Source organism: Capricornis sumatraensis, chromosome 8 (assembly GCF_032405125.1).
Source record: "Capricornis sumatraensis isolate serow.1 chromosome 8, serow.2, whole genome shotgun sequence".
NCBI classification, from domain to species: Eukaryota; Metazoa; Chordata; class Mammalia; order Artiodactyla; family Bovidae; genus Capricornis; species Capricornis sumatraensis.
The window spans coordinates 75,036,126-75,050,618 of NC_091076.1; the positions used below are offsets into that span (position 1 = coordinate 75,036,126).

The 14,493-nt window shown below is 44.4% G+C and overlaps 1 protein-coding gene and 1 non-coding gene across 2 annotated transcripts in view; one reads left to right on the top strand and one right to left on the bottom strand.

The window, feature by feature from the left end:
* ZZEF1 (zinc finger ZZ-type and EF-hand domain containing 1) overlaps positions 1-14,301 on the bottom strand; it is a 93,342-nt gene extending 79,041 nt beyond the window's left edge. Inside the window, exons 1-4 of the mRNA XM_068976732.1 lie at positions 13,948-14,301; positions 5,887-6,031; positions 2,386-2,580; positions 99-270 (exon numbers count right to left, since the gene is read on the bottom strand). Of these exons, the coding sequence (XP_068832833.1) occupies positions 99-270; positions 2,386-2,580; positions 5,887-6,031; positions 13,948-14,301 (866 nt within the window). The remainder of the gene's footprint in view (positions 1-98; positions 271-2,385; positions 2,581-5,886; positions 6,032-13,947) is intronic.
* On the top strand, positions 12,615-12,688 carry TRNAE-UUC (transfer RNA glutamic acid (anticodon UUC)). The gene has a single exon. It is a non-coding gene; the product is annotated as a tRNA-Glu (tRNA).
* Positions 14,302-14,493: the final 192 nt, after the last annotated feature.

Consider the following 14,493-nt stretch of genomic DNA (forward strand, 5'->3'; position numbering starts at 1 on the left):
TTAAAAAATGATTTTTTTAACACAGTGACAGGGTAAGAGAAAGAAAGCAGGTAATTTACTTGGACCTTCACCCAAGAATCAAGTATTATGGCACCCACCGAATCCAGTGTGAGCGGGCACTGCCATCTGACTGCCAGTAGGACGAGGTTTCTCCATTTGTCATCTTGTCAATGTCTGCAGGGTTGGAGGATGTTTCTATATAAGCGTAGCACTTTGTGACAGACTTGAGTTTGTCCATCTCTGGGCTTCTAGTTAGATCTCCAGGGCTCTCTGTGAGAAAAACCAGATTTTATCATGGCATCTTCTTCACAAAGCATTTTTTAAAAAGGTCATTTAAAATATCTAACAGAAATATTCCTGGTGCTTTGGCCCTAGAAAAATAAATGCTCTGTAAAAATCTCCTTCTAAACTGGACAACATGTATAAAGAAGAAATTGGCCAAGGACTGCTCCATGGGTTGGTGGTAGTACAGCATAAATCACTGATATATTTGCAAAACTAACCAAGAGATGAAAATGGTGACTTATAGTTTTAACTTCAGTTCAGTTCAGTCAGTTCACTCACTCAATTGTGTCCGACTCTTCGCGACCCCATGAACTGCAGCACACCAGGCCTCCCTGTCCATCACTAACTCCTGGAGTTCACCCAAACCCATGTCCATCGAGTCGGTGATGCCATCCAGCCATCTCATCCTCTGTCGCCCCCTTCTCCTCCTGCCCCCAGTCCCTCCCAGCATCAGAGTCTTTTCCAATGAGTCAACTCTTCACATGAGGTGGTCAAAGTATTGACGTTTCAGCTTTACCATCAGTCCTTCCAAAGAACACCCAGGACTGATCTCTTTTAGAATGGACTGGGGTTTTAACTTACATTTCTTTAATTATGAGTGAGACTTTTTAAGCCACTTGTTTGTAAGCCGCTTGTGTTTCTGAGTATGGCTTTGTCTATCCTCATACTTGTTACTGGGTCACAAGTCTTATCAATTTATACATTTTGTATATATTATGTAATGTATATATACACACACATAAGAAGTTATATTTACTGACTGTTTACTGTGAACCAGGCATTTTTCTACACATTTTCTATGTATTAATTCATTTTAGAGATGAGGAAACTAAGGCAATTAAGTAACTGCCCAAGGTCAGAGTTAGTTTAAAAAAAAAAATACTGTCACAATGTTACAAAATATACCTTTGTTCTGTAAAATGTTATTTGTCTTTTGACTCAATGGCACCACACTCCAGTACTCTTGCCTGGAAAATCCCACGGACGGAGGAGCCTGGTAGGCTGCAGTCCATGGGGTCACTGAGAGTTGGACAGGACTCAGTGACTTCACTTTCACTTTTCACTTTCATGCATTAGAGAAGGAAATGGCAACCCACTCCAGTGTTCTTGCCTGGAGAATCCCAGGGACGGCGGAGCCTGGTGGGCTGCCGTCTCTGGGGTCTCACAGAGTCGGACACGACTGAAGCGACTTAGCAGCAGCATGATATGTTTTTGCTGTACAGAACTTTAAATTTACATACAGTCTAACTTACTAATCTTTTCTTCTGTAGTTTCATGTCCTCCTTAGAGAGGTTTTCCCACGTCAGGGCTTTTATAAAGTGGAACTCCTTCCTTCTGCACTTTTTCCTACAGCTTTCTTTTTGGTTGAGCTTTTTAATCCATCTGAAATTTATTTGATTAAGTGGGGTAAGAATCTAGCTTTATTTTTTTCTCCAAATGTCTAACTAGTTCCCTAACCCAATTTGTAGGCTAATTCACTTCCTACCCTGACTTGTAATGCTAACATCTGGTACCATGTTCCCACATGCAGCTGGGTCTATTTCTGGACTGTGAGGCTCCACGGACCTGCCAATTCGCATCATCAACTTTTGCTGTGGTCACCAGTGAGTCTGTAGTGGCTTCCCTCGTTTATTCAACAACTATTCACCGAGTACCTACTGTGTGGCGAGCATAGTTCTGGGTCCCAAGGATAACGAAGCGAATAAGACCGACAAAAATGCAAGTAAATAATAATGCTACAACTTCAGGTAATAAGTGCCATTTCGACTTTTAAACCTGCAAAGGGGATTGTGACCAAAGGGGGGAAGTGGTGGTAGTGGGGGCATCAGTCAAGAGTAATGAGGAGAGGCCTGCCACATTTGAGCAGAGACTGGGTGATGAGAAAGCAGCTGGGTTAAGAATAAAGCGAGGGGGAGGGGAAGGAAAGGGAAAGGGAAAGGGGAAAGGGAGAATGGTTCACATTCTTCTGCTACAAACTGGTCACTATGTTTTCAGAAATAAAAGCAGGGAGGAGTGCCGGTTCATTCTGTCAATAAACACTCACTTGGATGAAATGATCACCAGGCATCCTCAAGAACAGCCCCACCCCCGCGCACATACCCTTTTCTTTTTGTACCAGCTGATCCAGAGACTCCTTCAGAACAGAGGCCCTCATGGTGCTCATGTTATTGCAGTGGTCCAACATGGGGTAGGGGATGACGGTGCTGGAGAGCCGGTTGCGATGCAGGAAGCGCAGGATCATTGCCGCATGGACATCCAGGCCCTCCTTGGACTCTGAAAATATGTCTATGAAACCTAAGCAGAAAAAGTTCATTTTTGATGTTTTTGGGAACCTACCACAATAGGTTCCACATCCCCTGCTTGGTGGCCTAGCGGAATTACCTGAATCAAAAGCAGCCATTAAGAATCCTCTCTGGTAGTTTTAGCTTTAATCATTTAAAAATGTAAAGACGTTTTTAAGAAATGAACAATTTTTCACTGTAGTTTCACAGAAATTTTAGAAGACTTAGAATAATGATAATTTCTTTCAATCCAAGCTTCCAATTTTTATAAGTTTAATTTATAAATTTAAATACTAACTAGAAATTTTTGAAGAAGTTTTGCATATTGAATATAGGCTAGGAATAATGTTTATCACGTTAGAGTGTAATGGCGTAACTGCTTTTATACTAAGCTATAGAAAATAACAAGAATGAAAATACAACCATTAACCTGACCACAATTCTTGAGTGCATTTTATCGTTTTCAAGGTCCTTCCACAGACATCATTGCAGTCAGTCCCCACAATAAGTGGTGGGGGGGAGGGTGGGGAGGAGAAGGCACCAAAGGTTCTGGTGTCCTCCTCTTACAAGCGAGGAAACGAGGCTCGGGTGGCACGCCAAGGCAACACCAACGGGAGGGGCTGCAAACAGCCCCTGCACTGCTTTCAAGCGCTGCCTCCACCATTCCAGTCTTTCCTCTGCGGGGTGGCTCCTCGGAAGTCTCCTCCATCTGTCCCTCCCTCTGGTCACTGTCCAGACTCTGGCCTCAACACCTCCATTCAAACACCCACCCGGATATCCTAAGTGGCTCCCCTGGCTGCATTCTGTCTGATGTTAACCTCAGTAACCTTTCAAAAACACAAAACAGGCCATGTCTGAACTGAAGTGAAAGTCGCTCAGTTGTGTCCGACTCTTTGCGACCCCATGGACTATACAGTCCATGGAATTCTCCAGGCCAGAATACTGGAGTGGGTAGCCTTTCCCTTCTCTAGGGGATCTTCCCAACCCAGGGATCGAACCCAGGTCTCCCTCACTGCAGGCAGATTCTTTACCAGCTGAGCCACAAGGGAAGAGGCAGAATGAGACGGGCCAGTTCTAGGGCACAATTTCTCCTCAGTCTCATGGTTAGCTTCAAAAATTAAAGCAGTTTCCTTCTGCTCTAATAAAATCTTTTTGTTTCACACTTAAAAGCAGTTTTTCCTGCGGACTTCTGGAATATTGCTCTTGTTATTGTAGGTTCAGCTACAATAACATGCTTTCAACTGAGGTGCACATGACCCAGACAGTTAAATGAAGAGAATAAACACGGCAGCTTTTCCTGGAGCTCAGACATGCTTATAGATCTGGGGAGGGTTTTCTTTGTTTGTTTGTTTCTCTTTCACTTCCTAATTAAAACAAAAGTACATATATTATCATTGTATTACTGGATGAACTGTCACAAGCTGAGCACACCCAAGTGAGTGGCACCTAGAGCAAGATTCCAGAAGTCTGCAGGATAGACTGCTTTTAAGTGTGAAACAAAAAGACTGTATTAGAGCAGAAGGAAACTGCTGTAATTTTTGAAGCTAACCATGAGACTGAGGAGAAACTGTGCCCTAGAAGTGGCCCATCTGGTTCGGCCTCTACACAAAACCAGGAGGCCCCGGTTTGATTTCCCAAGCCCCAGAAGTTTATGCCATCCCGCATATCTCCTCTTACAGTTCTTCTTAACGGACACCCAGGGTAATACCCAGACTTCATGTGATGACGCTGCTGGTACTGCACTGATCTGCTCCGAACAGACTGATGCTTGTAATGGGAAAACTTTTATCACATGGTGAAATAAGTAATGAATCTGGTAAATGGGCTGTCTCTTTTTTAACAATTCAGCACTCATACAAAGAGATACGAAAGGAGTAAGTGTCAGTTTAGGTTAGACAGAGGGACCCGGAAAGTGGGATTCCACCAGAGAGGTGAGCTCAGCTCACCAAGTTTCAGCCTAGGATTATGATTTTAAAAAAGAAAAACTCTTTTAAGTTAAAAGACAAAATATTTCAGTAGAAAGTCCTAAGTCACAACCCTGCTAGAGAAGGTCTGGACCCCTAATTAGGGATCTGGACCCCTAGTTTTTCTAGCCTAATCCCCACCGCTCCTCAGGATCACTCAGAGCAACAACACACTGAGTGCTGGTGGATTCCCTGGTCGCCACTCCTGTCCTCTCCTCCCAAAACACCTCTTTAAGGTGTTTAAATAAAGCCCCTGATGCTACCCATATGCTGCTAATACAGAGGTGGGGGCAATACAAAATGCTAAAAGTTAGCTATGCATAATTCAAAGTGTAATTTTTACTGCCAGGAGAACAGTAGAAAAATTAACATGTACAGGCCATCTATAATGCTCTATAAAAATTACATAATTCAAGACAATCTGAAGAAGAGCAGAAGTAGGCATTCTTCATTAATATACAGAAACCCTCCTTCCCTGGCTCAGTACATCCTCAGTAGGAAGCCAGAGAGGTCAATCAGAGTTACATTTATGGATCCAACGAGTCTGTTTGCCTCCCTGCTGCCCGAGATCCTCTGTGCTAAATACTATGACTCCAACTGCACAAAGCAGAAAAGCTCCTGGATAAAATGAACTGAACCAAAAGGGTGATATGCCAAGTTTAATTTTTTCCTTTCAAACTCAATTGCTTTCTCACTAGAAAAAAAAACAAGAAAAGGTAACTTTATTTTGATTCTGTTTCTGAGCTCCCTAAATAAAACCATCAGAAACTACAAAGTTTTTTCATAGAGACAATGTAGAGGTACAGTTTCATTTTAAGCTATTTTTATTCTCACAAATTTCAGAGCAATGGCTTTCTAAAAATTAAAAAAACTGGGTGCCTACCAAGTGCCAAACTACTAAATGTAAGGACTCAGCAGAAGTAAAAGAGAAGGTTCCCTGCCCTCATGGAGCTCATAGGATAAAAGTGAAGACAAGTATTTACAAACAAGTGAGTAATAATTAATTAACGAGAACAGTTAGATGTTGGAAAAAAAAAAAAAAAAACAACAAATACACAATGCTAAGAAAGCCTACAACTGGGGCCAGGGAAGACTTCTTAAGAGAGTGAAACAGAGAGATCCAGTAAGGAAGGTGGCCTCATGACAAAGGTTCGTAAAGAGGGGAGAACTGCTCAGCCACTGCTGTGTGGGGAACACAAGAAATGATTACACTCAACACACATTCAGGTCATGAGCTTAATGAAGGCTATCAGAAAATCATGACTATTTCACGGTGCCCACAAGCTTGTCTAATTACAACCCATATCACAGCAAAGCTCATTCTTCAGCAGTCAGCCCTCAGATGAGGGCCTCACCTGGAACAAGAGAGCACGCCTGCAGCTGTCTGATGATGTGGCTCAGCTCTCCCTGAAGGTTAGCTCCACTGGAATTCTTGAGGGCCTCCAACATGTTCTCAGCATCAACTGTACCATCACCCTCAGCATCAAACTGGGCAAAGGCCTACAAGACAAGAGATGCAAGAAAATCAGGTATGGGTTCCAAATTGTGAATAACTGACACATTTTAAGACCAGTGATTTTTGTTATTGTTGTGGGAAGAGTTCATATATATCATTCAAAGAACAAGTAAGTTTGGGACAGTAACTCATGATGTTCTGTAGAATGTGTGTGGACAAGTATTGCTACCTGTAGGCACAACATCCAACATCATCACCTTGTCTCTTTCAAGAGAGTAAGCCCCCGTCCCAAAATAATTTCAGAAGAAAGCAATCGCCGCAAAAATGTTCAACTGGTTACAAAGTGCAAAAAACAAAGCATTGGCTTAGGGTAGCATCTCAGGTTTAGTAGGCCTTTCTATTTTAAACTCTCTTTGGACCCTAGAGCTAACTTGTTTTAAATGTTCAACTGGTTACAAAGTGCAAAAAACAAAGCATTGGCTTAGGGTAGCATCTCAGGTTTAGTAGGCCTTTCTATTTTAAACTCTCTTTGGACCCGAGAGCTAACTTGTTTCATCTACTTTACAGCCCTGTTCACACTAACCTTCAACTATAATCTAATTTCACACTGTTCATGTCGGGGAACCAGGTACAGCATGGGATTTGGCTTGAATCCTGCTCTGTCACTAACTGGCCATGTGACTTCAAAAACACACTCCCTTGCCTCCATAAGCCTCAGCTTCACTTTTTTTTTTTTTTTTTGGGCTGTGCTGTGCAGCATGCGGGATCTTAGTTCCCAGGTCAGGGATCGAACGTGCGCCTGCTGCATTGAGAGTCCTAACCATTAGACCGCCAGGAAAGTCCTTTCATCCTGTTTTTCCTCTGATTAGACCCAATCAGGAAAGGTGAGTTTACTTTGGAAGTCACACATCCAAAGTAAATAAGATAGAAAAGATCAGAAGAAACAGACTGTGATGAAGACGAGACTAGAAACTACCCTGTGAGAAAAGCCTGGAATCTCCAGTGAGGAGAAAAGATGACTGGGAGTAATAGACTCCGTTTCAAACATCTGATGGGCTATTACGGGAAGGAGCAGTTATAATTAAGGTCATCAGATGGAAGCTACAGGGAAAAGCTCATCATAAAGACGGATGCATCTGTTGTTGGTGGGCTGTAAAGATGGATTAGGAGGCTCCGGAAGGAATGCCCAACTCATCCCTCAAAGCTTCAGTTAGGAAAAGCTGGACAAGGAGCCATCAAGAGTGTTCAAAGACGTCACACTAAACAAATGCATTTACCTCTGGTCCCTCCGGAAACTCCACTAAGACAATATTATAGAGGGAATTTTATTTTAAGTACAAGGACAAAGCAAACAGGAGATATTGCAACAGCAATCAAATTTTGGAAGCTGGGAGGCAGATGGATTTCTGGGACAACTGGATAAACTGGAATATGGACTGGGTGTTAATCAAACAGATATTAACAGGACAGTGAAGACCACTAACTGAAAAAACTAAGTTACAGAAGAGTATTAGAAAATGACCTTATGTTAGTTTAAACAAAAAGCAAATACGCACTTTCCACTTTGGTACCAAACATACATAGATATATCAGCAGAGAGTCCCTTGGACTGCAAGGAGATCAAACCAGTCAATCCTAACGGAAATCAACTCTGAATATTCGCTGGAAGGACTGATACTGAAGCTGCAGCTCCAATACTCTGGCCACCTGATGTGAAGAGCCGACTTATTGGAAAAGATTTTGATGCTGGGAAAGATTGAAGGCAAAAGGAGAAGGTGACAACAGATGATGATATTGTCAGACAGCATCACCGATTCTACGGACAGGAATTTGAGCAACCTCTGGCAGATGGTGAAGGACAGAGGAGCCTGATGTGCTGCATTCCATGGAGTTGCAAAGAATCAGATACAACTGAGCAACTGAATAACAATAATAATCTGAAGAGTACATATCAAGATATTAATAGTGGTAGTATGCCAATCTACATATGTTGCTTTTATAGTGATAAAAGGGAAATTATAAACATTAAAACATCTGAAGCACACCCTAATATGAAGCGTAGAGCCAACGGGTGTGGAGGGAGGGAGAGCAGAAGCACAGCCTCTGTCTGCCCTGACGCCCAGGACGTGAACGCACAGCACCACTAACAGCTACATCCCAGCTCCCTCACTGTGTAGCACAGTAAGGAAACAGAAATACTGTATGATTCAAAGTCTGAGGGGATTAGCATAATGGTAACCCATTTAATGTGGAATGACAGATGGTTTGGGAAGCTCTGAATTAATATTTTAGCACTCACTAAATTTTAAGCAGTGCACAAACCATTTATTCCACATAACAGCAAGATTACTATTAACCTCCTCATTTTAAAGTTGTACATTTTACAGAGAGGTCAGAAAACTTGCCCAAAGTCATACAGCTAGTATTTGACTCCAAGGCTCCAGAGCTCATGTTCTTCACCACAACCCATTTTCCTTCCTTTGACCAGATAACCCCTAGGGTTCCTTGCTGTCCAAGACCAAGTGCTCAAAACCTCTCTCTTATCCATCCCTTTCCTCTATCTTCTAACCCTTGCTCTCGGCACCTTGAGCCCAGGCTTACTCAACATCAGCCTTAAAGCTGAGACTCACTCTCTCTAAACCGCAGGCAGCGCTCAAGCCCTACTCCCACCAAAACTTCTGCACTTCAAGTGCCACCTGCATCTCAAGTGCTGCCTGTTCCCAACTTCCCACACAACTCTTACCGTTTAGGGCTGGTAAAAATTCTATATGAGCAAGGCTATATGAATAAGTGACACTTTTCTATTTTTAACAGACTCTGTTGATCTGTCAATAGTTAATGGATACGATCAAAAGAATTTTCAAACAAACGAAAACTAAAGACAATTTGGGTGAGAAAAAAAAAAAACCATCAGAACAGTGCTGCTAACAGCTTCACTGAACAAATATGTAATTTCCTAACACTCAGGAAATTGTCCTTAAAAAAATGCAGAGGTTTTGAAATCTACCACTTAGCATCTAGTTCGTCTCACAGGAGCCAATTTACTTAGCACCTATTTAACACCAGCTGACAGGGAGCCACTTATGCCTGACCTGCGCTTGGCTCTGTGCATACTGGGATGTCAGGGTGGAATCCTGGCTCTCCAAAATCCCCACGGCCTAGGAGAAGACAGATCCACAAACCAGCAGCAGCAATGTGACGAGTGTGATCGTTACAGTAATAGAAGTAATAGCATAACAAGTGCAAGAGCTAATACGGAATTCCACAGTCCTAAGGCTGGTACCATCACTTTAACTAGACAGGGAAAGAGAAGTAAGGGATTTTGTTCAAAGTCACATGGTTAGGACTGGTAAATGATGGAGCTTGGATGGGAATTCTGGTATGATTTGGGACCCCACACTGTCAACCACTGTGATCTGAGCTAACAGACACTCTGGACGCCAGAAGCCCAGGAGTGGTAGAGGCATTTGGAGGAAATGGCCCTCAGAAAAATGGGGAGCCACTCAAGTTCCTAAAGCAAGACAGTACACAATGAAGTGGCAGTCTGGAAATCAGGGAAAGGCCAAACAGAGCAGTGACCTTTCCTTCATAGTTCTCGGGGATCATGAAGCTCTCCACAAGAAGCCAATACCATCATGTCCCCCACAGCGAAGCATACAGAGCCCAGGACCACCTCCAGTTCACCCAGGATGGTCCTCTCTGCACTGCCTCATCACTATCAATGGCCAGCGCTCACTGAAGACTTCCTGTGTGCTGGAGGAGCACAGGCAGGTAGCGGGGGCCTCGGCGCCTCACGCAGAGCAAGACCACACAGTGTGCTCTCAGTGTGAAAAGACCTGTCCAGAACAGGAAATAAGAGCCTCAAGGGAAGGAGTGAAAATACGATGATACAGAAGCCATCTGAATCACGCCACAGGACAGGGTTGGTCCTGACTGTCCTGACCAGGTGACAGGGCCAAGGAGGGGAATCTTGGAGAATGCACAGAAGAAAGGTCCACACACCAGACAAGGCAAGCGTCCCATGGGGGACAGAAGTAGGTGAGGTCAGACAGGGAGACAGGCCAGCCTGCAGCCTCCCCCTCATTCCGAGGAATATATACCTGGTCCCTTTGGCAGTGAGGGACGCTTACAGGCTCTCAGCTGAGGGTAAGCCTGCTTTGTCTTCATGGTGCACACACATGGCTCTCATACTCTGTCTTAAAAGGGCACAGAATTACATCCACATGACTCTATTTACATAGTTCTTGGGCTCAGAGCCATTCTAAATTAATCAATACTATGACATGATAATGCCAAGATGGTATTTTTCTCCAAATTTTCTCTAAACTCCAGCAGTGACTAAGAATCTTTTTAAGTTTTCACTAAAACTATATTTAACTGCTTCCTCAATGTCAATAAATATCTTCTTGGGAATTTTCTGGCAGTCCAGTGAGAATCTGAGCTCTCACTGCTGAGGACCCAGGTTCGATCCCTGGTTGGGGAACTAAAATCCCACAAGCCATATAGTGCAGCCAGAAAAAAAGAAAGAAAAGGATTATCTTCCTATTAAAAGGTAACGGATTGAATATAAAATATGAAGCTGGAGAATGAGGACTGTCAAATCGGACACTGGCTCTGAGCAGGGACTGTGCTAAGACAAGAAATAAATGAATAAAAAAAAGTCCTTCCTTCAGACTTTACAACCCTACAAATTTCACAAAGCAGGCACCAAAGCTAATATGGCAATTTAATCAAATAAGACCTGTTCATTCTAAATTGCCAGCTTCAAGCCATCTGCTATCATCCTGTGCTCAGCGCTTTTTTCCTGCTCTAGAGCATATACATGACCTACTGGAAGCATATCATAGTAAGAGCACATATCTAATCTCTGAGTCAAATAAGAATTTAATTTTAACTCCAATTCCTCTTCTGCATAGGAGTCAATTAAATCCAGCTCCTTGTGAGCAAATCAAAGACTCTCTTCCCATGGGCTATACCCATCAAGAGAAGAGGTGTGTTGTAACTATAAAATGATAACGTTTCAGACTTTGGTCCCCGGTATAACTTCAAGAATTTCTTTAGGACAACACCTCAAGCAAGCAAGGTCACAGGAAGGTGAAGGCAAGACAGCTAGACAGACATGGATGGCAGCAGGAGCTGAAAGAAGCAACACATACAACATGGAAATTCTCACCATTACACTAGTAAATACTATACCCCGATGAGAACCTGCTCTAAAATTTGGCACTGCCTGTTTCCTAGCCTTGTTCTTCTGCTGCGATCTAGCCATGTGAGTCAAAGATGGCAAAACTGTAACCCAATATCTGTTCTCCTTTCCCTCAGTAATTTAACTACTGGTTTTTAGCTGAATATACGGCCATGGAATAAGGGATCTTTCCCAACCTCCCTTGCAATTAAGTGTGGCCATGTGACTGGGTTTGGTCAAAGGGGTTTGTGGCCCTCTCCTTCCCTTTCCAGCTGATTGTGGAAAGCAGCAGCAAAGGAGTCATGTGGGTCACTAAGTGGAAGGCGACTGTGGAAGATGACAGCACCAGATGGACAGAACCAGTCCCTGGCAACCGTGAAACTTGCATATATCAATCCTGGACTGCCTACCTGGACTTTTACATTAAAAGCTTCTTTATTGTTTAAAGCACTGATGCACTGGATTATCTGTCCCTTGAAGCAGTTTGTAGCCCAAAGACATACCAGTCTTCCCGATTCTCTGTTCTGTGGACATGGGGCTTGTGCGCGTGACACCCTCTGTCTGAAACAGGGCTCACACCTTCTGCTCCTCGTCTGCTTTCAGTCTTCACATCTGAGCTGGAAAGTTACTTTCTCAGGTATGTTTTCTCTGACACCCTGGATGAGGTCAAATACTCCTGCTATTGTTTCATTATGCTTTCCCTTGAATAACTCACCACACCTATAAATTGCTGGGTTAATGTGCATCTCTTTCAGTATTACTCTTTTTTTTTTTAATGTAGACCATTTTTTAAAGTCTTCATTGGATTTGTTAGAATATTACTTCTATCTTGCATGCCTGCTCAATTACTAAGTCCAGTCTGACTCTTTGCAACCCCAAGCAAGAATACTGGAGAGGGTGGCCATTCCCTTCTCCAGGGGATATTCCCAACCCAGGGATCCAACCAGAATGTCCTGCATTGGTGGGCAGATTCTCTACCACTGAGCCAGCTTCTGTCTTAGGTTTTGGCCTTTCAGACCCAGGTCATGTAGGATCTGAGTTCCCTGATCACGGATTGAACCATACTCCCCTGCACTGGAAGGTGAAGTTTTAGCCACTGGACCACCAGCGAAGTCCTAAGCAGTAGATACTCTTTAAGGGTAAGTATCTTGCTTTGTCCACTGTCATTCAAGACCTTGGCACTCAGTATATGCCCAACAAGCATTTGCTCAGTGAAAGAAGAGATAAAGTCATTGCCCTTGCGTGAATTCTGGACCACACCTCAGGGACGTCTTGGCCTTACATTACAGGACTTTTGAAGCTCTATTCCTGTCAGACACTCTCACAAGTGTAAACACTTTCCCTCCATTGTCTTTGGATCCTTCAAGATATCTGCATAGCTCTTTCTGACTGCTTCACTTTCTCACTATACATCTAGGACTAGAGTGGAAAGTACTGGGAATTCCCTGGTGGTCCAGTGGTTAGGACTCTGTACTTTCACTGGGAAGGACCCAGGGTTTGATCCCTGGTCAGGGAACTAAGATCCCACAAACAATGCAGCCAAAAAAAAAAAGAAAAAGCAAATTCCTGGAGGTTGAAAAAACAGGAGACCTTTCACTAGGTAACATGACTGACTTTTTCAAAAGCCAGATGCCTTACAGGTATTCTTAAAAGGAAAATATAAGACACACACAAATTACACTGTCTGAACTCTGGGCATGTAGAGGAAAACATTTTAAAAATATTTGAAAAGCCTCTGGTTTTAAAGTGTAACCCAGTCTCTAATGGCATTAAAATACCTTGTCTGTTTCTGTACTCATCCTTCATTGACACTGAATATACTACATGGTTTACCCATTTTCACAAATTAAGTACCTTTTTGTTATAACAATGTGGACTTAATGAAAGAGGGCCTTAAGAAGCTTGTAGTGTGACATAAGACAAACAAACAAAAACCAAGAAATCTGAGTGACAGTCTCAGTTTCATCAATGACTCACAGAGTGATACTGGATCAGTTCGCATCTTAATTCTAAAATGAAGTGTCTGGTACAGATAATCCCTAAGATCCTTTGCAAGGAAAATACTTTGTTGCCATATCAATTTGCTGTTAATCACTTAACAAAGATGATATTGTTGATTATGCCCCAAACTATATAATCACAAGTAATCACAGGAAACATGGTATTTGCCCATTAGTTGTAGGTTCTAGGGAGGTTTAAATGAGACTAAAATATGATCCTTCAAAGATCTAAAAACCTATGTGGGTTTTGGAAAAGCTAGTTTCTGCGAGATGGGAATGGCTTTCAGAATGTGAATTTTTCCAATATATGTTATTCTCCTTCCACATTCGTTAGGACCCCACATTGGACTCAGAAGGTGCCTCTGCAAAAACCCACTGGCCAATAAAACCGAATGGTTTTCATGGCCACTCCCTTGATCCCTGTACTACAATCCTCTTAGGCCATCCTGGAGGGCAGCTGATGCAGCGTCAGGCAACAGCACAAAGGTCTGTGCTACAGCAACATGCAAAGACATCTTATCCAGTACTTCTGAGCCAGAACAGCCCAGCCGAAGCTTTCCACAGCTCTAGTAAGGTTAGAGAGATTGACAGTCGGCTCCCGGAGTGAACAGGCTGGAAGCTCCCACTGTGGGTCCCGGCATACTCAAGCTCCTATTCTCAGAAGCTGCCAACCCTACGGGTTCCTGCCCAGCCTCTCGAAAGCCACTGCCTAACTCTTCATGCCCTCAGTGCTGACCGCCCTGCCCCCGCCCCACAATCGCTAGTCAGTCCTGACCTCCTCGAACCGCTCGCCCGAGAAGCCGGCGCCACGAGCCTCCAGCAGCTCCCCGAACTGCTCCAGGGTGACGGACTCTTCGCCGCGGCCCAGGCGCTCTTCCAGCCAGCGCAACAGCGCGCCGTGGTGCCTGGACACCAGAGACTCGCAGGGCGGCGTGGGCCGCAGAGCAGCCGCCGCCTCTCGCAGCCGGGCCGGCTCCAGCAGCGCCGCGGCGGGCGGCAGCGCCGGGGCCGCGGGGCCCTGGCCGGGGGTCGTGCCCGAGTCCGCGGCCCAATCCTGGTGCGGGCCCCAGCCCTCGCCCCCGGAGGCTGCCGCCTCGTCTTCACTGCTGTGACTCGGAGCGTTCCCCATGAGGTCTCCGTCTCAGGCGCCCGGCTCTGCTGCCGCCGCCGCCGCCTCCCCGCCACGACCTGTCAACCTCCGACGGCACCCGGCGGGCGGGGACCGGGAAGGGACGACGGCGGCGGCTGCGGCTTCCGGCTTCCTCGCCGACAAGCGAGGACTTCTGTCGCAAAGGCGCCGTTAAGCGGACACCACGAGCTG